Source organism: Crotalus tigris, unplaced genomic scaffold (genome assembly GCF_016545835.1).
Source record: "Crotalus tigris isolate CLP2741 ecotype Arizona unplaced genomic scaffold, ASM1654583v1 scf7180000018846.65089, whole genome shotgun sequence".
In the NCBI taxonomy this organism is placed as follows: Eukaryota; Metazoa; Chordata; class Lepidosauria; order Squamata; family Viperidae; genus Crotalus; species Crotalus tigris.
The window spans coordinates 14,187-35,027 of NW_024097233.1; the positions used below are offsets into that span (position 1 = coordinate 14,187).

The 20,841-nt window shown below is 40.0% G+C and overlaps 1 protein-coding gene and 1 pseudogene across 3 annotated transcripts; both read right to left on the bottom strand.

The window, feature by feature from the left end:
* Positions 1–1,752: 1,752 nt before the first annotated feature.
* Positions 1,753–6,081, bottom strand: LOC120314154 (olfactory receptor 4Q3-like). 3 transcript variants are annotated; one of them, XM_039356964.1, is made up of 3 exons: positions 5,893–6,081; positions 3,541–3,622; positions 1,753–3,407 (listed from the first exon to the last, which is right to left on the bottom strand). In XM_039356964.1, the coding sequence occupies exon 3, from the start codon at positions 3,397–3,399 to the stop codon at positions 2,446–2,448; it is 954 nt and encodes a 317-aa protein (XP_039212898.1). In that variant the 5' UTR covers positions 3,400–3,407; positions 3,541–3,622; positions 5,893–6,081; the 3' UTR covers positions 1,753–2,445. The 3 variants fall into 3 exon arrangements, with proteins under 3 accessions (XP_039212898.1, XP_039212899.1, XP_039212900.1); XM_039356965.1 differs by having other exon boundaries at positions 5,820–6,081; XM_039356966.1 differs by lacking the exon at positions 3,541–3,622.
* Positions 6,082–11,674: 5,593 nt separating this feature from the next.
* On the bottom strand, positions 11,675–14,541 carry LOC120314160 (annotated as a pseudogene).
* Between the last annotated feature and the right edge of the window lie 6,300 nt (positions 14,542–20,841).

A 20,841-nucleotide genomic window follows, 5' to 3' on the forward strand; every position in this document is an offset into this window, starting at 1 on the left:
GTTTGGAAGTGTTACTGTTTCAGACAGGAAGACGGTGCAGAGAGTGGTGAGGATGGCGGAAAAGAGTATTGGCAGTTTACTCCCTTCCATTCAGGACATGGTATATAAGTGATGCTCAAGCAGGGTCCACAGAATTGTCTGGGATGCTACACATCCTCTTCACAACCTGTTTTCCTTGTTACCTTCTGGGAGGAGGCTTCATGGTACCCGAAGCAGAACATCCAGATTCAGTCACAGTTTTGTCCCAACCTTGTAATCAACCTTGTGAACTCTCAAGCTTCCTCTTTCTGCTATGTATCCAAGATGAACAGTCATTAATATGTATATGTATTTATATGTAAGGGTGTAGATATATACCTATGTGTGTATATAGCATATTTATATGTGTGTTGTGTATATGTATACTTTTGAGAGCAGGCAACAAAATTTCATTTTTAATGTGTGCCAGGGTGCCCACAGTAAAAAAAAAAGGACAATAAAGGTTGTCTTATCTTAGCACAGTGGCTCGAGTGCTTGAAATGCTGAGCACAAGGCTGGCAAGCTTGCATTTGAGACCCTCGCCATGGGGTGGGATTGAGCTCTCGTCCTTCACTCACCAAGCTCCTGCTGGGGACATGAAAGGAGCCCCCAACTGGGCGTCTCCAAGGCAACAGTGATATCATCGTCTAATACAGTGGTTCTCAACCTTTTTAATGCCGCGACCCCCAACCGGTCGTAAGTCAAGGACTACTCAACTGGTCATAAGTCAAGGACTACTCAACTGATGCAGCACCATTTGCAGAATGGGACTTTTGGCAGGCTCAGCCTGGACAATTCCTATTGGCTTTTGAAAGCCAATAGAATTAGACTCTATTCAAGAGAGTCTATTCTATTGGCTTTCAAAAGCCAACAGAATAAAAGGGAGTAGTATAGCTAAGGAAAAGGGAGAAAAAATGGCGGACTGCGTTGTTTGGCAACCCCCGTGAAATGGTCGTTCGACCCCAAATGGGGTCCCGACCCACAGGTTGAGAGCCACTGGTCTAATAGTTTCAACCTGGAACTGCCTCAGTGCTTCTGACTGGAGTGCAAAATCTGGATCCAATAGGTGTGCTTGTTACATTCTGGCATTCTAGCAAATCATTTCTCCTGCTGTCACATTTAAAAGAAGGAGACTTAGGTGAAGTCTGATTTGCTGAGGGTCTCTCAATGGTTCTGATTCACCATTAATAAAGAGGTCTCAACCTTCTGGTCCTGCTATGTTGCCCAATACAAAGGGCTATAGCACTGAAATAATGAAGCATGATTACATTACAAGGGAGACTCTGTCCCTTAAGCCCTTATATCAAGGATATTTTACCTCCCTTTCCTGTCTCCTGTCCTTTCTAGATGTTCGTGGACCTCTTTTCAAACGTGTTGACTTCATGTGCAGTTTTGCAGATGATACTTCTTATATCGTGCACAGGAAAAACATGAATATCTCTTAACGTTATACAACAAACACAAGTTAAAGGGACATGAATCAGGAGAAAAATTAGGATTGGAATCGTGAAGTCAAATGAAAATTATGTTTTCTCAAAGACATTTCAACATCTCTTCCCCCCCCCCCCCTTGTAGTAGTGCAAAGATGCATCGTATCAAAGAATCAGTTGTGGTAATATTGAAGTATCTATTTGCACTGTCGCAATACAAATGCCACAGTGGTATACCTACCTCGACAACTTTGTTAGAAAAATCACAGATGCAATCTGGGAATTGACTCAGCAGAAACACAGGCAAAGTAGATAAATTTTATTCTTAAAGAATCAATACAGAAATATAAGATTTTTTTCCTAGTCAAACTTATGAAAAACTCCCTAACAGTCCAAACAATTGGTAAAGAAAGCATTTTCCAAAAAAGATGCTGAACTCTCCTTCACTGCATGTCTACAAGTATCTGTTTCTTTGTTTTATTTCTATAGCTGCCCATCCGAGCAGACAACTGTGGACAGCTCACAATCCAAGTAGAGACAGGATTGCCATTTGTCAGTTGTATTTTAATTAAAATTCCTGTATAGAGCTGAACTGAAATTGAACTTGGCTTATGTGAGTCCTTCCGACAACACAAATCACATGGGTTATTCCATTTACCAAACCTTGCCAACCTATTCTTTTTTCCAGTTAAGAAATAACAGGATCCAATACAGGAGAACGTTCAATAATAGAGGAAAACGTCCAACCTGTCTAGAAAGAAATGATGAAAACACTTGTATGAATAACATTTTCCAGGTTAACAGTGTATTTTCTACATTATACTACAATGGCCATTATTTCTTTTGTCCAAAGAATGTCTCCGTATGTTGTCTGCCCAGCCATGAATTCAGTACTGACTTGAAGATCAGGTTCAACTGTCACCTACATGAATGGGAACCAGAGAAGAAAATAACAGGCAAATGGAATTTGTTTCACAACTGAGGGGACCAAAACAACTCATACTTGTTCCATGTTCCCAGAAGAAGGTAAAAAAGGGCACCTCTTCTTTAACTTCCTCATTGCATTACTCATGTCTCGGTTCCTCAAGGTGTATATGAGTGGGTTGACAGAAGGTACAATTAGGGTGTAGAACACAGAAGCCACCTTGTCTGTGTGAGACCTGGAGAAAGGCACTAAATAAACAAAGATGCAAGGCACAAAGCTGATGAAGACCACAATGAGGTGGGAGCTGCAGGTAGCCAGGGCTTTGCCTCCACTCTCCTTGAAGTGACCTCGAAGGCTGCTGACAATGATACTGTAGGAAGCAAGCAAGGCAAGGAAGCATACAAGGGAAAGTAGGCCACTGTTGGCCACAACCAGCAGCTCAGTGACATAAGTGTCTACACAAGCCAGCTTAATCACCTGTGGGAGGTCACAATGAAAATTGTCCAGAGTGTTTGGTCCACAGAACGGGAGCTGGAGAAGCAAAAACATTTGGATGGTAGTGTGAATGAGGCCTCCAGCCCAACAGGAGGCAAGAAGTCTGATGCAACGTGGACGGTTCATCCTGGTCATGTAGGTCAAAGGGTGGCAGATGGCCATGTAACGATCGTAAGCCATGAGGGTTACAAGGAGCATCTCAGAGCCCCCTATTAAGTGGATAAAGAAGATCTGGATCATACAACCCATAAAGCTGATGGTCCTGCTGTAGCTCACTAAATCTGTTAAAAGCTTGGGTGTAGCCAGTGAGCCCAAAGTAATATCAAAGAGAGACAAGTTGGCCAAGAAGAAGTACATGGGTGACTGAGAGAGGTGGGGTTCTCCCTGCACTGTCACTGCAATAAGGAGGTTGCCCACCAGACATATTGTATAAGCAGCCAAGACTAATACAAAGAGAAGAAGCTGGATCGGCCGAGAATTGGAATGACCCAAGAAGATAAACTCTGTAACAGTAGAATCATTGAGGGCCATGAGTAGACCTGGAAGAAGAGAAAATGACATGTTTTGTGAATTTGGAGACATCAGCAGAAACTAGAAATTCTTCTTGGAATATGATATTTGCAGACAAAATATTTCACTTTAGCTCTTGTAGACATTAAATAAGCTCCATACCAATGGTGATAGTCAGATCAGAAACTCAGTGGAGTTATACAAATCATGCATCATCCCATCTGCAAATTGGTGACCTCACAATCTGTAAGACAATGGATAATCATCAGTGTCCCTCCCTTCTTTTCTCTTGATCACCGACTGTACAGCTGAGTTGAGTTCAGCTATGTGATACCATCATCGTCATGTTTTCCCACTTTCACTTGCATTGTGCCACTCTGACCATAATTTCATCATCTATCTAACTATTGCAGATGGAGATAAAGTGGGGAAGTCAGTTATATAATTATGCTGCCTGCTGATCATGTTTACCTGTGTGAGTCTCCATCAACTTAAGACAGAGTGAAGCATTACGTTTTTCCTCAGGTTGAATAATGAAGCATGTGGATTTCTAGTCTCCAACATGAATCATTCTGATCTTCTCATACACAATTTTTAGAGAATCATTGATAGCCCATGACCCTCTGGATAGCATTCTAAAATGTAGATGGGGTCATGGCAAAGACAGAAGTAAGACCCCAGAGCAACAACTAAGCTGGATTTAACTGAATTTGCATTTCTGTTTTAATTACATTACATTAAATCAGCCAAGTCATTAAAATGAAATGTTCCCTTTGCCATAATTTGTTCTCCACATTATCTATAGTTTCTAGACAATATAAAGAATTTATGATTGTTTAGAGGCATTTTCTATGTTAGCATTTATTTATCTGGTTTCTTCTACCACAGAGAAAGGTAGTATTTTGGAATGGGCAGACCCAAGCTTTTCAGGATCCATGCACAAATCAAGACCATTTTATGTGAGGTGATTCAGGCCACAGCCCTTAGGACAATTCTGTCTGTCTGTCTGTCTGTCTGTCTGTCTGTCTGTCTGTCTGTCTGTCTGTCTATCTATCTATCTATCTATCTATCTATCTATCTATCTATCTATCTATCTATCTATCTATCTATCATCTGTCTATCTATCTATCTATCTATCTATCTATCTATCTATCTATCTATCTATCTATCTATCTATCTATCTATCTATCTAATCTCACTTTATCTTCTATCCCAGAATGGAGCAAATGGTTAACTTCTATAAGGGCAACCATAAGAGCCAATGCTTCCATCAAAGGACAAAAATTGGATTCCATCATAACTCATGGAGAAAAAGAGCAGAATTTTTGATGCACGGGTGTGAAGTTGTTTCTGAAATTTGCACTCTCTTAGTTCTTGTGTGGATGCCTTTCTTGAAAAATGTTTTCTTCACAAGAAGAAGAGCTCAATATCTATGGATAGAAACATCCCAGTAACATCAGGATAAGTCCCATATAAGAAAATCCATCATTTATTTATTTATTTATGAGACTTATATACCGCTTTAAGTGCAAGCACTCTCTAAGCAGTGTACACCAGTAAGCAATGTATATATATATTTACATTGCCCCCAACAATTTGGGTCCTCATTTTACCTACCTCGGAAGGATGGAAGGCTGAGTCAACCTTGAGCCGGTGAGATTTGAACCGCTGACCTGCTGAACACAGTCAGCTAAAGTGGCCTGCAGTACTGCACTCTAACTGCTGCGCCACCTCGGCTCATGACCAATATGAGAACATAGCGGTTAAAAATGTGAGACTTGCTCCCCATTCAATAAAGAGCTCACTGGGAACTCTGGAGTCCTTGCTTTTTCCCTGAACCCAATACACCTCACTGGAGGGAAATCCATTCTGAGGTAGTGGCTAAGATGCTGGGCTACAAACCAAGAGTTGTCTTCCTCTGTTAGGCATGAAAAATAGTTGGGTACTTTTGGTCAGTCCCTCTTTCTCATCCCAACCTAATTCATAGGGTTGTTGTTGTGGAGTAAATGGAAAGTGGGAGCATTAAGCACCCGCACCATCCTGAGTTTACCAAAAATAAAGGTGGGATAAACATGTAATGAATTTATAAATAAATGTTAGAAATATTTTGAGCTCTCAGGAAAAAAGGTAATTTATAAAGGAGATGACAAATGAGAGAGAAAGAGAGAAGATAAAAATGATAGATAATGATAGATAGATAGATATTAGATATTAGATAAAATAGATGAATAATAGATAAATAAATAGAAAGTGATGGAGAGAGAAAATATGAAATATAGGAACCAGATCAAAATCTGGATGGCTATAAAGTTCTACTTGGATGATTTTGGCGTCAGTCATAATCTAAACTATCTCAAAAATTCTATTATGAAGCTGAAAAGAATAAAGAACCATGCATCTCATCCTGTGGCATAAAATCTTATAGGTAAATTAACATTTACTCTGGTATATGGAGTTCACAGATAGACCTCTTCATGGCTACTCCAGCTAGAATTAAAATCAAGACTTAAGTACCAGTCTCCTTTCTTGAAAGCCCATGCCTGGAACGGAGTTCTTTATTCCCAAAGTTTACTGTTGATATGGATCATTCCTTCGCTAAGGCTTCAGACAATTTCAAAAGCAGACTGTTTTTTAGAGAAGAAAAACAGAAGTTCTCCTTCAGAGAGAAGGAACAAATTAATGGGCCAAACCTTCATCCTTCTTCTTAACTTGCAATATTGACCATAGTTTAAGCATTAGCAAAAAAAGTAATTAACTCTTTATCAAAGCCTTTGGGATACCAGCTCTTGATTATATCTTAAGGGATTAAGTGACAAGTGATGCCCCCAATTAGAAGCAGTTGCCAAAATAAATAATTGACCTTGGAGAGGAGTCTTAAAGACAACTAGGTTGCCTCATGGGCTCTAATCTTTAAACTACTTACTTGGAAGTAATAATTTTGACATCAATGGGAGTAATGGGCAAATCAGTCCATTTCTTGTTCTCAATTTTCCAGTTGTTCTGGACTAACATGGAAGTCATCCCATTTCCACAATCATTGTGCCCATTTTTGTCTGGCCCTGTCTTTGCAGAATTGAGAGTGAAATGCAAACTGTTGGAACAAGTATTGATCAGACCTCTACTTTTAACCAGTTTGGTATAGAGGTTAAAGACACTAGAGTAGAACCCAAGAGATGATGAATTCTAGGCCTACCTTAAACACAAAACCAGCTGAGTGACTTTGGGCCAATCAGATTTTCTCATCCCTAGGGAAAAGAAAATGGCAAATCACTTCCGAGAAAATTGGAAAGATGTGTATCTACAGGTACCAGAAATCAGAGTGACCTTGATGAACCGCCAAAGTAACTTTTAGAATGGCAGGTGGCAGCACTAAGACTTTTTTTTTTTTTTTTTAAGGAGAGTCAGTTTTGGACTCCTGATGACTGATTGGACTAGTCCCTGCAATTTTCTTGCCAAGATTTTTCAGAAGTGGTTTGCTACTTCTAGCCATCCTTGGATGATCTCAAGAAACTAATGAGTGTTGAACCTGTTTCACATCCCAGACTGTAAACCAGACTGAGAAATTTTTAAAAATGCAAAAAGTAATGTTACATTTCTTCTATGCTGTTGCCAACAAAACTCATCCCGGAAATCATGAGAAATCAAGCTCAAACCAAGAGGACTTCCATTTTACTTCTTCCCACCAGTCTGATGTTGTAAGCATGTACTTAGAACATTGAAAGTCATGTGGTTTAAATATGAAATTGCTATTGGTAATTTATCTTGTGAGATGTTGCTTATCTAGAAACATATGTTGACGAATAAGTACATCAAGTTCTCTGACATGATTTTATATATTCAGATGAATATTGAGAGAATCCATCAAAGATGCTACACCTAAGGAAAGGAAAAGAGGTTTAGACTAAAAAACAAGCTTTCTCAGTAGTTTGTTTATTCGTGTCAGATGCATCACAATTAAAATAAGGCATACTATATTACATACAATTTAAAATATAAAATACAAGATTAAAATATGTACATTACAATTTAAAATATAAAATACAAGATTAAAATATGTACAAGATTAAAATATGTACAAGTATAAGCAGATCTCACCCAGAATCTAGCAACATTAATTGTGTTCTTTCATACTGCCATGAGGTCCTCAAATGTGCATTGATCAGGACACAAAGGGCAGGAATGTCACCACAGTCACAAAGGGCAGAAGTTACTGGACAGCCCCATGCAGAATGACTCTGCATCTTGTTGTACCCATGCGCAGTGAGGTGCTCATTTCTCATTGATGGCTCCACATTGTGCAATATGCTAGCCCAGATGCACAATTGGCTCCTATCCTCTTTGCATTTGGGATGGCCCTTAAAACTTTCAGAATTTAATAAACATAATGACAATGATGATGATGATTTATATTTTTCTTGTATTATTTTAATTTTTGAGCTTTTCCTTTTTTTCATTTATGCTTGTATGCACTACCCTTTACAATAAGGAAGGAGAACCACTATATTATTCTTAACATGTTAGAACTTCAATATTTAGTGTTCCTCACCATTGATAACACTGGTTGTAAATATCAGGAGTTAAAATAGCAGACCCATAAAAATGCCTGCACACAGATATAGCTAAGCACAAGCCCAGTGGACCTGGACCCAACAGATTACATCCCAGAGCTCTGAAGGAACTGGCAGATGTTATCTCAGAACCATTATACCACATCTTTCATAAATCCTGGAGCACCAGGGAAGTACCTGAGGATTGGGCTGATGTGGTTCCCATCAAGAAAGGGAAAAAAATGGACCCAGGAAACTACAGACCAATCAGTTTAACATCAATACCTGGGAAGATCCTAGAAAAGATAATAATAAAAAAAAACAGATCTGCAAACAACTAGAAGCAAATAAAGTCATAACCAGTAGCCAGCATGGGTTTGTTAAAAACAGATCATGCCAAACCAATCTTATTTCATTCTTTGATAAAGTAGACCAGTGAAATGCTGTGGACGTAGTATACTTAGATTTCAGAAAGGCATTTGATAAAGTAGACTACAACCTACTCCTTGATAAGCTAGAAAAAGATGGAACAGATAACATCACCACCAGGTGGCTGGCAAACCACACTCAACGAGTAGTCCTCAATGGCACTACATCCACATGAAAAGAAGTAAGCAGTGGGGTACCACAAGGTTCTGTCTTAGGCCCAGTATTCTATCTTCATAAATGACTTAGATGAGGGAATTGAAGAGGAACTCATCAAATTTGCAGATGACACCAAACTGACAGGAGTAGCCAGCACCTCAGAAGACAAACTCAAAAACTCCAAAAAGATCTTGACAAACTTGAACAATAGGCCCTATCCAACAAAATAAGTTTCAGTGCAGAGAAAAGCAAAGTTTTACATTTAGGCAGGAAATATCAAAGGTACGAGTACAGATTGGGTAAGACCTGGCTCAAAAGCAATAACTGTGAGAGGAACCTTGGAGTCCTAGTGGACGATCACTTGACTATGAGCCAGCAGTTTGTACCAGCAACCAAAAAAGCTAAAACAATCCTGGATTGTTTAAACAGAGGCATAGAATCAAGATCATGTGAAGTATTAGTACTGCTTTATAAAACCCTAGTACAGTGGTTCTCAACCTGTGGGTCGGGACCCCATTTGGGGTTGAATGACCATTTCACGGGGGTCGCCAAACAATGCAGTCCACCATTTTTTCCCCCTTTTCCTTAGCTGTGCTACTCCCTTTTATTCTATTGGCTTTTGAAAGCCAATATAATAGACTCTCTTGAATAGAGTCTAATTCTATTGGCTTTCAAAAGCCAATAGGCATTGTCCAGGCTGTCTCTGCCCTGCTGAGCCCGCCAAAAGTCCCATTCTGCAAACGGTGCTGCACCAGTTGAGTAGTCCTCAACTTACGACCGGTTGGGGGTCGCGGCATTAAAAAGGTTGAGAACCACTGCCCTAGTAAGACCACATCTGGAATACTGCAGCCAATTTTGGTCACCATATCACAAAAAAGGATGTTGAGAGTTTGGAAAAATTTCAGAGAAGAGCAACTAAGATGATCAAAGGCCTGGAGACTAAAACATATGAAAAATGGCTGAGGGACTTGAGTTTGACTAGTCTAAAGAAAAGAAGAAATAGGGGAGACATGATAGCAGTATTCCAGTATTTGAGGGGCTGCCACAAAGAAGAAGAGATCATATTATTCACGAAAGCACCAGAGGGAAGGACGAGAAACAATGGTTGGAAACTGATCAGAGAAGCAACCTAGAATTAAAGAGAAACTTCTTGACAGTGAGGACAATTAACCAGTGGAACAACTTGTCTCCAGAAATCCAAGGTCCCTTCCAGCTCTATTCTATTCTATTCTATTCTATTCTATTCTATTCTATTCTATTCTATTCTATTCTATTCTATTCTATTCTATTCTATTCTATTCTAAATTATAATTAGCATTTATTTATTGAACTCATTTCACGGAACTGAAATTGATTCAAATGGTGTTTGTTATATGAGTTGTGATTCCATACATCTTCTTCTTCTTAGAATATCCTTTTAATTAAAGTGGTGATAGCCCAAACAGTATTGATTTGCAAAGATGGTACAAAACATATGAAACAAAAATGTTATGCACACTACGTGTTTTGACTTTTCCAAAGATATTGGGACATCACTGCAGGAGTTAAGATGTTAAACTTGGAAACTCATGTATCTAGCAGAGTTCTGTAGGGAAAAATGAAGGAGGGAATATTTTGTTCTCTTGAGCTTTTGGAGAAAAGTAGGTCATAAACTGAACAAAAATAAAAGTAACTCTTCTTGATCTCTTCTCCAATCTCATTTATTTCTCACAAATTCTTTTATCCTATATTCCTCAGCCCCTAAACTGTTACTTTCAGAAATTCTTCATTTCTTTTCAGGACCCTGCTGTGACCTCCTTCATTTGATTGTTCCTTGGACAGTAGATGATGAGGTTCACAAAAGGCATCACAGCAGAAGTGAAGATAGTCACTACTTTCATCACAACTTTCTGCTCAGTTCTTTCTCATTTATTTTTACTTCTTTGCACCTGTTGGACCTCTGGCAATTTCTCATCCAAGAGATACAGTAGATACAGTAGATAGATAGATAGATAGATAGATAGATAGATAGATAGATAGATAGATAGATAGATAGATAGATAGAGGGGGGGGGGAGAGAGAGATCAACCTAGGTCAGCTGGGTCCTGCCACATTTATATGAACCAAATACATCTTTATTCTTAGTTGCACATATCTCTGTCTCCTTTGTCTTCTGGTGGCTTTTCTCCAAAGGAACATTTTTTAAATAATCTTCCTGACCAAGAAATGACTAGCTACACTTTATGTCAATACTGTAAAAAACATCAGCCCCCAACATGATGAGCACTCTATCTTGCTAGATTTCTATATGTGAAAGGACATTAGCTTCACAGCTAATAGGAAGTCATGGACATTTCAGAATACTATATACTACTTTGTGTCTTTAAACTCATTTTTCTATCCACTCTGATAATGCCCCCAATTCTGAATATAATGCAAGAAAGAAAACTGTGAATTGTTCTTGAAGCACTTCACCAACAATCAAACAATCAGACTAAAATTCCATAACAAGTAGAAAACTGATTTGTCAAAAAAAGTTCATTCTGCAGATTAAACTAAAAAGTCTTCCAGTAAGAAAATATGCAAAGTAAGCATTTTTTTCACCAGTAGATTCATCAATAGCCAATAGAATTAGAAAATTACAGATAACAGAGTTGGAAGGGACCTTGGAGGTCTTCTAGTCCAACCCCCTGCTCAAGCAGGAGACCCTATACCACTCCAAACAAATGGCTATCCAATCTCCTCTTAAAAACCTCCAGTGCTGGAACACCCAAAACTTCTGAAGGCAAGCTGTTCCACTGATTGATTGTTCTGTCAGGAAATTTCTCCTTATTTCTAGCAAATAGTAATAATATTGGCAAACATTAATTTCATTGTAGACAAATAGTTTAATCTAGATCTTCCCTATTTAACTCATGCTGGGAAAGAAAATTGGTCTAGAGCAGGGGTAGGCAATCTTGGCTCTTTTATGACTCGTGGACTTCAACTCCCAGAATTCCTGAGCCAGCTAGGCTGAGGGGAAAGGGAGATGTTTCCATGCTGAGCCATGCTGGTTCAGGAATTCTGGGAGTTGAAGTCCACGAGTCATAAAAGAGCCAAGCTTGCCTACACCTGGTGTAGACCAATTTTTCTTTTCAAATAAAATAGTTTTCATGCTAAATTACCACAAGGTAAGAAGTGTTGCAAATTAAGAGTGGAGTGATTTATTTAGAGTCTACTGTCATAGCCATCCAAGAGCCAAGTAGCAACTCATTTCCTTGGAACCAACTTGTCAAGGAAAATATAGGGTTTTGCACTAATTTTTGTGTGAGGCGTAATGAAGAGAAATAGGGAGGGAAATTGTATAAATCCAGAGCTACATCACATACATGTATTTTATACCATCAGGAGAGATTCATCTCATTTACATATAATCAAGCCTGATATTTCTGCCAATAATTTGTGCAATGCCTCCTTCACTTGATTGTTCCTCAGACAGTAGATCAAGGGGTTAAGAAAAGGTATAATGGCAGCATAGAAGAGTGTTATTGTCTTACTAATCTTTAAATGGCTTTCTCCAACTGGAATTAGATACATGGCTCCTACTGTGCTGTAGAAAAGGGTCACTACCAAAAGATGCATAGATATAGTGTTGAAGCCCTTCCTAGAATTCCCTTTACTGGAGGATTTCATCAAAGTGTAAATCACCATGCCATAGGATAGAATAACAAATGTAACATTGCTTAAAAATAGAATGTTCACAATAATTTGGCAAATCAAAGGAGCTTTTCCAAGTGGCGGACAAGCCAAAGACAGAAGGGGAATGAGGTCACAGACAAAATGATCAATAATGTTAGATCCACAGAAGGATAACTTAGAGAGGAAAACAACAGGCGTGATGTAGCCCAGGAAACCAAGAATCCAACAAGTGGTTACCAGAATATAACAAGAATGTGGGGACATGATGGTCTGGTAGTGCAGTGGGTGACAGATGGCTAAGTATCGATCTAAAGCCATGGCTGAGAGGAAGAAGAATTCAGTGGTGCCAAGAGAGAACAAGAGGTAGAACTGGAGGAAGCAAGCATGGAAAGAGATAACCTGGTTATGGGTCGCAAGGTCAAAAAGCATGCGAGGAATCGTGGTGGTCACATAGCACATCTCCAGCCAGGAAAAGTTGCTCAACAGGATGTACATGGGAACCTGACCCAGATGGTTATCTCGACAAACCAGGGTTATAATGGTGCTGTTAAAACATAAAGGATAATCAAGAAACAAAGCAGCAAGAAGCGTTTCTGCTGATCGATTCCAAATCCCAGCAAAATGAATTCCTGGACTGCAGTCCCATTGGCCAACTCCATCTAGAATCATATAATTTCACACACCACAAAGTATTTATTTTATATATTAAAAAACTGACTAAATATTATGCCTTGCACTAATATTTCAAATACTAAGATACTCATAACACTTTCACAGAATTTCTAAGAAACTATGAATTTCATCAATGTTCATTGAAGACCGCACTTTTATGTTTGATAAAGGATACTGGAAGGTATCACTGCTTGAATTTTTGGAGTAGAATCACATTATTTAGGTTGCAAAAATCCAGGCAATCATTGGATGGTTGCAAAAATTCTTTAATACTGTCTACAGATCATCCCGATGTTTGTGGGTAAGATATGACAGCTGTACTATGGAGAGGTGGTTCCAGGAAGTGTAGACTATGGTTTGCTGATGTAACACTTTTCAAATATTTTGAAAATCCTATAAAGTGTAGTTTCAAGACATCTGGAAGAAATCAGTTGGGAAATTGCTGGATACAGATCTAGCTTTAATCTAATGTTTATTTGTTTATTTTGGTCAAGTAACACTCTGTTATAACCAGCATTTTTCCTTTGAGTCATTACTCTAGATTACGAATGAGCAAAATTTTCACATTTATTATCACCATATTAATTTAGCCATCACTGAAAAATATAATCTCTCTAAATCTCACAGTGCAGTGTTCAGATTCAAGAAAAGTGTATTGGGGGGAAAAGTCTATATTAAATTGCTTATTCATGAAAAACATGTATCAAAAGATATAGGGGAATTATTGGTAGACAGTATGAATCTTAGATAAAATATTCAAAGAAAAGTGCAGATAAAAGCATAGATATATTAGTATAAACATTTAAGACATTCTAGGAGAGAGAAGAAAAAAGTAAGAAAATTGTAATTAAACCAATTTGCTAAACTTTAGACATAGCTTACATTATAATAAGTTGCAGCTTTTGGGATAAAATTCCATAACTATTTCTATCACATAATCATTTCAGTGAGTAGACTCTAATATGGTTAAGGGCCACTCTTCTTTGTTATCTTTGATTTTGTCTATGGACAATTGAAAGACTTGCATGTAAATAGAATCTTGATTCCATATAACTAATAAATGCTTTGAAATAGAGTCTTGCAAAATAAAATCATGAATTCTAGATGGGGCAATGACTATCTCAGCTCCCTAAAAAGCATTTCTTAACCCTTTTAATGCTACTTGTTTACAATCATATAGACACTTTTCTGGGTATAAGTCCCACTGAATTTCATCAGGATTATTTATATCGGCCCTGAAAAAAATTGCAGACAAAACCTCACATGTGTTATTTCAGTAGCATAAAATAGAATTTAATATCCTCCCTCCCTTCTTCCTTTTCTTCCTTCCTTCCTTCCCTTCCTTCCTTCCTTCCTTCCTTCCTTCCTTCCTTCCTTCCTTCCTTCCTTCCCCATGTTATTATAACAAATTGTAGCTAGGTATTGACTTCTTGTTATTAGATCCACAAATGGGAACACTATGCAAATCTCTTCAGCTCTTGATCTTTGATGGAATTTGGCAAAATTACCTTGGATAAACTTTAAATTTTTAAGTGGAAGTATCATTTCTCTTTGCTTCCTACCCTACTGTTTTCAGAAATAGAATCTCTATTTTCATACCTTAGCAGAGAAAAATGTTAGTCCCTATAACAGAAAGCTCATCTGAAAAAATGATTGCCATACATCATTGGTGCTTGTCTAGAAGACTGATGGAGGAATAGGTCATATCATGAGATTGATAATAGAATGAATCACTATCATTATGTAACAAATAAGAGCTCAAATTTTGTACAAAGATTTTCCCAGCTGAGTTTTATCATTATCTGGAAATGTAACTTGGGAATATGCTTTTCAGGAACAAGGCAAATTTGCAATGAAACATGTCTTGGGAGGGAAAATTCTATTTATACCAAATTTCCACAAACATATTTTTTTAAAGAAAATATTTAAGAATTTTTTTCGTTCTCCACAGAAAAAGCATTCTATTTTATTAACTATTCATTAAACATTCTCCACTGAATAATCATGGGGATATAAGGGATTGCCATTTATGTCAATGTTATTCTGCAAAATACAGCTTGATTGTCAATACATGACTTGTGTCTATGCATTTTGCTGCTGAGATGTACAACAAAAGATACACACACACATATGGAGAAAGAGAGAGAGAGAGAAAGAGAGAGAGAGAGAGAGAAAGAGAGAGAGGGAGAGAAGAGCTATTGGAATTAAGGCTGGATAAAAAAAATTGTGTAGAAATATCATTGGTACTATTTGTAAACCTGCAAGTAGAAAGTTGCAAAATTAATATACTGTACTAAATATCCTGAAATTCAAGAGATTCATCACCTATCATTTGCTGTCATGATAGCTTGATGGGTTTAATGGAAATGGGATTTAAGAACTATCAAGCACAAGAATAGAACTATGATGAAAAGAATTCCACAACCGGTTGGTAAAGAATGACTTTTGATGCCTTTCTGTATAATTTACTATATTGGTGATGTATAAATTTATTTACATATTTATGCATTTATTTATTAAATAAATCAACTTACATCAGTGCCCATTTAATAGAAGGATCTCTGGGTGGTGAACGATAATTAATATTGTTCATTATATATTTTTTCACTATATTGTTCAGCTACAATGTAATATATAGAATGTACAGTGCAAAAATATCCATGCCAAATATCAATAACAGGCAATAGCTTTGCTCTAAGTTATATTAACATCCAACACCTAAATGTATGCCAAAGTAATAGTTTTCTTGTCATTGTAGCAGTACTGGACATTGCTGCCTTGGCATTCTTCATCCATTGGTATTGCATTACCTTTTTTCATGGCTAATGGAGAACATAAATAAGGTAACATGCAGTAATTGTAATTCTTTTAGCTAATGCAATTTTTATACTGAGTATAAACTCCCTGATTTCAAATCAGGATGTACAGTCCACTATGCATAGACATATCAAAATGATCCAGAAGAAGCTTTCCAAGCTATATAGAAATTCCTCAACTTATGACTGGCTGCTTAGCAAATGTTCAAAATTTTGACCTCCCTAAGGCTACTTATAACCTGGATTCAAAGTTTTGATAGCTGCCTCCCCTGTAGTTATGTGATTGCATTTTGGGCACTTGGCAATCGGTTTGTATTTAGGGCCTTTTGCAGAGTCCCACAGTCACAAAGATACAATTCACAAAGTTTTTTTTTTTTTTTGCCAGAACTAGTATGTACTCTGGTTTCTGGGGGAAAAAAGCTCATTGCAGACAATTGATTCATTTAACAACACGCCTCAAAAAAGCTCATAAAGTCATTGACATTTCAAAATACTGCATACACGTTGTGCCTTTGAACTCATTTTTCTATCCATTATAATAATGCAATTCAAGAAATAAAAATGTGAACCACTCTGAACCACTTCACTAACAATTAAAATGTCAGATTAAAATTCTATAACAAATCAAACACTGATGTGTACTAAAAATGTTCATTTCCCAAGTAAAATGAAAAGGCCCCAGAGTGAAAATATATGCAAAGTAAGCATTTTTCTCACCAGTATACATTACCATTTAGTCCATCAGTTCTCAACCTGTGGGTCACGACCCTTTCACAGGGGTCGCCTAAGACCATTGGAAAACACATATTTCCGATGGTCTTAGAAACCAAGACACCGCTCCTCTATCCGGCCGCCGCCGTCCCTCCTCCTCCTCCTCCTCCTCCACCGGTTTCTCCGCCTCCAGGGCACCCTTCTCCTCTGACAGCACCTGCTCCTGCAGCCGCAGTGCATGCCCCCGACGCCGCCCTGGGCTGGCTCAGTGGCCAATCTTAGCCGAGCCGGGTCTGAGCCGCTGCTGGCGCTGCCTCTGGGTTTCTCCTCCCCCAGCTGCCCTCCGCACCATGTGGGAGCCTCCCCCACACTGCCCGGCCAGCCTCCCTCACCATCGGAGGCCACCTTGGCCCTCTGGCACCCAGCGCGGGCATGGGGTTGCTGGGCGGGAGCGGCTCCTTCCCAGCTTGCCAGGCTCCAGGCCTCAGAAGCGGCCAGGGGGCGGGGAAGAGGGTGAGGCAGCGGTGATGCCCACATGTGCGTCAGAGGCCGGCCAGCCGGGCCAGGAGGGGGACAATCTTCCTTCCTTCCTTCCATCTCCATCTCCATACCTTCCCCTTCAATCTCTCTCTCCTTCCTTCCCCCTTCAATCTCCTTCCTTCTCCATCTCCTTCCTTTCCCCTTCAATCTCTCTCTCTCTCCTTCCTTCCTTCCTTCCTTCCTTCCTACCTTCCTTCCCCTTCAATCTCCTTCCTTCTCCTTCCTTTCTCCTTCAATCTTCCTCCCTTCCTTCCTTTCCCCTTCAATCTCCTTCCTTTCCCCTTCAATCTTCCTTCTTTCCTTCCATCTCCATCTCCATCTCCATCCCTTCCCCTTCAGTCTTTCTCTCCTTCCTTCCTTCCTTCCTTCCTTCCTTCCTTCCTTCCTTCCTTTCCCCTTTAATCTCCTTCCTTCTCCATCTCCTTCCTTTCCCCTTCAATCTTCCTTCCATCCTTCCTTCCTTCCTTCCTTCCTTCCTTCCTTCCTTCCTTCCTTCCTTCCTTCCTTCTCCATCCCTTCCACTTCAATCTCTTTCTCCTTCCTTCCTTCCTTTCCCCTTCAATCTCCTTCCTTCTCCATCTCCTTCCTTTCCCCTTCAATCTTCCTTCCTTCCTTCCCCTTCCCTCCCTCCCAACATTTTTGAGCAAGGAAGAATAAGCTTCTCCATCGAGCATTGCTATATTGTTTTTGTGATTAATCACTATGCTTTAATTATGTTCAATTTGTAACAATGAAAATACACCCTGCATATCAGATATTTACATTACGATTCATAACAGTAGCAAAATTACAGTTATGAAGTAGCAACGAAAATAATTTTATGGTTGGGGGTCACCACAACATGAGGAACTGTATTAAAGGGTCACGGCATTAGGAAGGTTGAGAACCACTGCTATAGAGGGATTGGACAATCATTTTTCTGAAATGGTATAGAGTTTCCTGCATGAGCAAGAGGTTGGAGTAGAAGACCTCCAAGGTCCCTTCCAACTCTGTTAGTCTGTTATTTGTGCTCATCACTTCTGCAGCTTTTTCTTGGATAAGGCAGCTTCTGGTCTCTACACTGTCACCACTCCCATCCTGAGTCCCTTCATTTACACCCAGAGGAGCTAAACATTCCAAGCGGCTTTGGAAAAGCTTGAGGGAAGATAAGGAAAAGGGAGTCCCTGACTGTAGACATGTCTTTTTGATTCAAGAAAGTCCAAACACTTCAATTAAAAGAAAGTTAATGAGAGATAACTATCTTGGGAGTGCTAATAGCCAATACTTGTAATTCCATTGCATGAAAAGTCATTGGGATCCACCTAAATTATTTTCTATTTGCAAGGTAAGAAGTGTTATGAATTGTGGATGTTCCACTGCACTTGGAAACGTCTGGGAATTGAATTTCACACATCATAAAGTTGCCAAGGTTGAGAACCCCTGAACTAGACACTCTATGAACAAGGGAGCTGCAGCTCCTGAAAGTGTATGCCTTTTAATAGAATTTGCTAGTCAGAAAACCTGCTATCAGACTCCCGATTTTTTGACACCACAGACTAATATGACTAACATACCACAGTTACTACAAGGAAACCTCAGGACTGAGTGTAGAGGCAGCATGATTAGAAAAGAAGGCTGTAAGTTACCGTATATTCCAGCATATTAGGCGACTCGGCGTATAAGATGACCCCCGACTTCGGCACCAAGTCGCATGCCTAGAAAGTCGTCTTATACGCTGGAAACTACCATTATATCCGGTGTATAAGATGACTCGGTGTATAAGACAACCCCCGACTTCGGCGCCGATTTTAACGCTTGCGAAAGTTGTCTTATACGCCGGAAAGTACAGTATATTGACCCTCCTCTGCTCTTGACTGTCACCAAAGAAAAGAGTGTTACTTTCTCAAAAATCCAGAGACAGGGAAGAAATACATTTGGTTTACAGAGTTGTATAAATGTATTTATTTAGTCATTTTCAAACCAGTACATTTGAAAACAATGCATTTGCCTTTTTCTGTAATTTGCAAGGAAGTCCTTCAATTAATCAAGCGGCGTAGTGGTTAATACTTCAGGCTAGACACCAGAAGATCATGAGTCCTAGATCCACTTGTGGTGCTAAGCTGGCTGGTGACCTTGGGCTAGACATTTTCTCTCAGCCCTAGGAAAAAAGACAATGACAAATCACTCCTGGAAAACCCTTCAGTGGCCCCTGACATAACTCAGGTCTGAGATTTCCCACACATCACTTACACCCCAGAAGACTAGTTCAGGATCCAAAAAAGATCTTGACAGACTTGAACAATGGGCCCTATCCAACAACTGAAATTTAATGTGGAGAAAAGCAAGGTTTTACACCTAGGCAGGAAAAAACAAAGGTATGAGTACAGATTAGGCAAAGCCTGGCTCAAAAACAGTAACTGTGAGAGGGACCTTGAAGTCCTATTGGAGAATCACTTGAACATGAGCCAGCACTGTGCTGCAGCCAAAAAAAGCTAACACAATCCCTGGGTTATATAAACAGAGGCATAGAATCAAGATCACACAAAATACTAGTACCACATTATAAATCCTTAGTAAGACCACACCTGGAATACTGCATCCATTACAAAAAAAAAATGTTGAGATTTTGGAAAAACTGCAAAGAAGAGCAACTAAAACAATTAAGGAGACAAAAACATATGAAGAATGGTTGCAGGAATTGGGCATGGCCAATCTAGAGAAAAGAAGGACTAGGGATAGCAGTATTCCAGTATTTGAGGGTCTGCCACAAAGAGAAGGGGGTCAACTCATTTTCCAAAATACCAGAAGGCAAGACAAGAAATAATGGATGGAAACTAATCAAGGAGAAAAGCAACCTGGACTTAAAGACAGACTTCCTAATAGGGAGGACAATTAACCGGTGCAACAACTTGCCTTCAGAAGTTGTGGGTGCTTCCTCATTGGACGTTTTTAAGAAAAAAACTGTGCAGCCACTTGTCTGAAATGGTATAGGGCAGCGGTTCTCAACCTGTGGGTCACGACCCTTTGGGGGGTTGAACAACGCTTTCACAGGGGTTGCCTAAGACTATCGGAAAACACATATTTCCGATGGTCTTAGGAACCGAGACACTAGTGAGAATTTCTGCTCAAGGCTAGCTCCACCAGTCAGCTTGGGCAGACAGGAAAGCAGCTGCCTCAGCAACATGGCGGGGCTGCGCTACCCATTGCAGAGCAGCTACTGCTGCGTCGCCATGGCTATGAACCTCCTGCTTGGCATCTTTCAGGTCCTCTTGCCTGGCTTCCGTCTGAGAGAAGCGCAGGGCCAAGGTTAAAAAAAAAGCCTGGCAAAATACTCCCAAGGGGCAGCGTCGATCTGTAGCGGGAGGTGAAGGGGGCGGGAGGGTGGGTGGGGGTCGACCAGAAGGGAACCGGGTCTGATAAGGGCGAAAGTTGAGTGAGGTTTTCCACCTCGCCCCTCTCTCCGCCTCCCTTTGTGCAGCGGTGTCTCTGGCTGCTGCCTTCCCAGTCGCCGAAAAAGGGAAAAAAAGAGCCATGAGCGAGTTCCCCTTTCTGCCTCGTTGCTTAAAGCTTTTTTAAAAAAAATGACCGCTCATTCAGAACTCCTCGGGGCTTGTTTGCATGAGCTTGTGGCAGATCAGTAAATAAAGGGGTGGGAGAGCCAAACCATCCAAGGCGTTTGCACTCTGAACATGTGGATGCTGCTTTCATGACTTGCCACCACCACCCCCTCTTCCCACCCTGCTTGGGCAACACGCTGCTGCTGCTGCTGCTACTGTTGCTGCTGCTGCTGGCGGAGCTGAGCTGAGCTGTGGTGCCGAGCCAGTCCCCACACCTCCTGGTTGCCCGGCCGTGCTCCACCCTGGCCACCCTCCACGCTGTGCCAGAGCTTCCCCTGTGCTGCCCGGCCTGCCTCCCTCACGGTCGGAGGGCATCTTTGTGTGTCTCCAGACCTTACT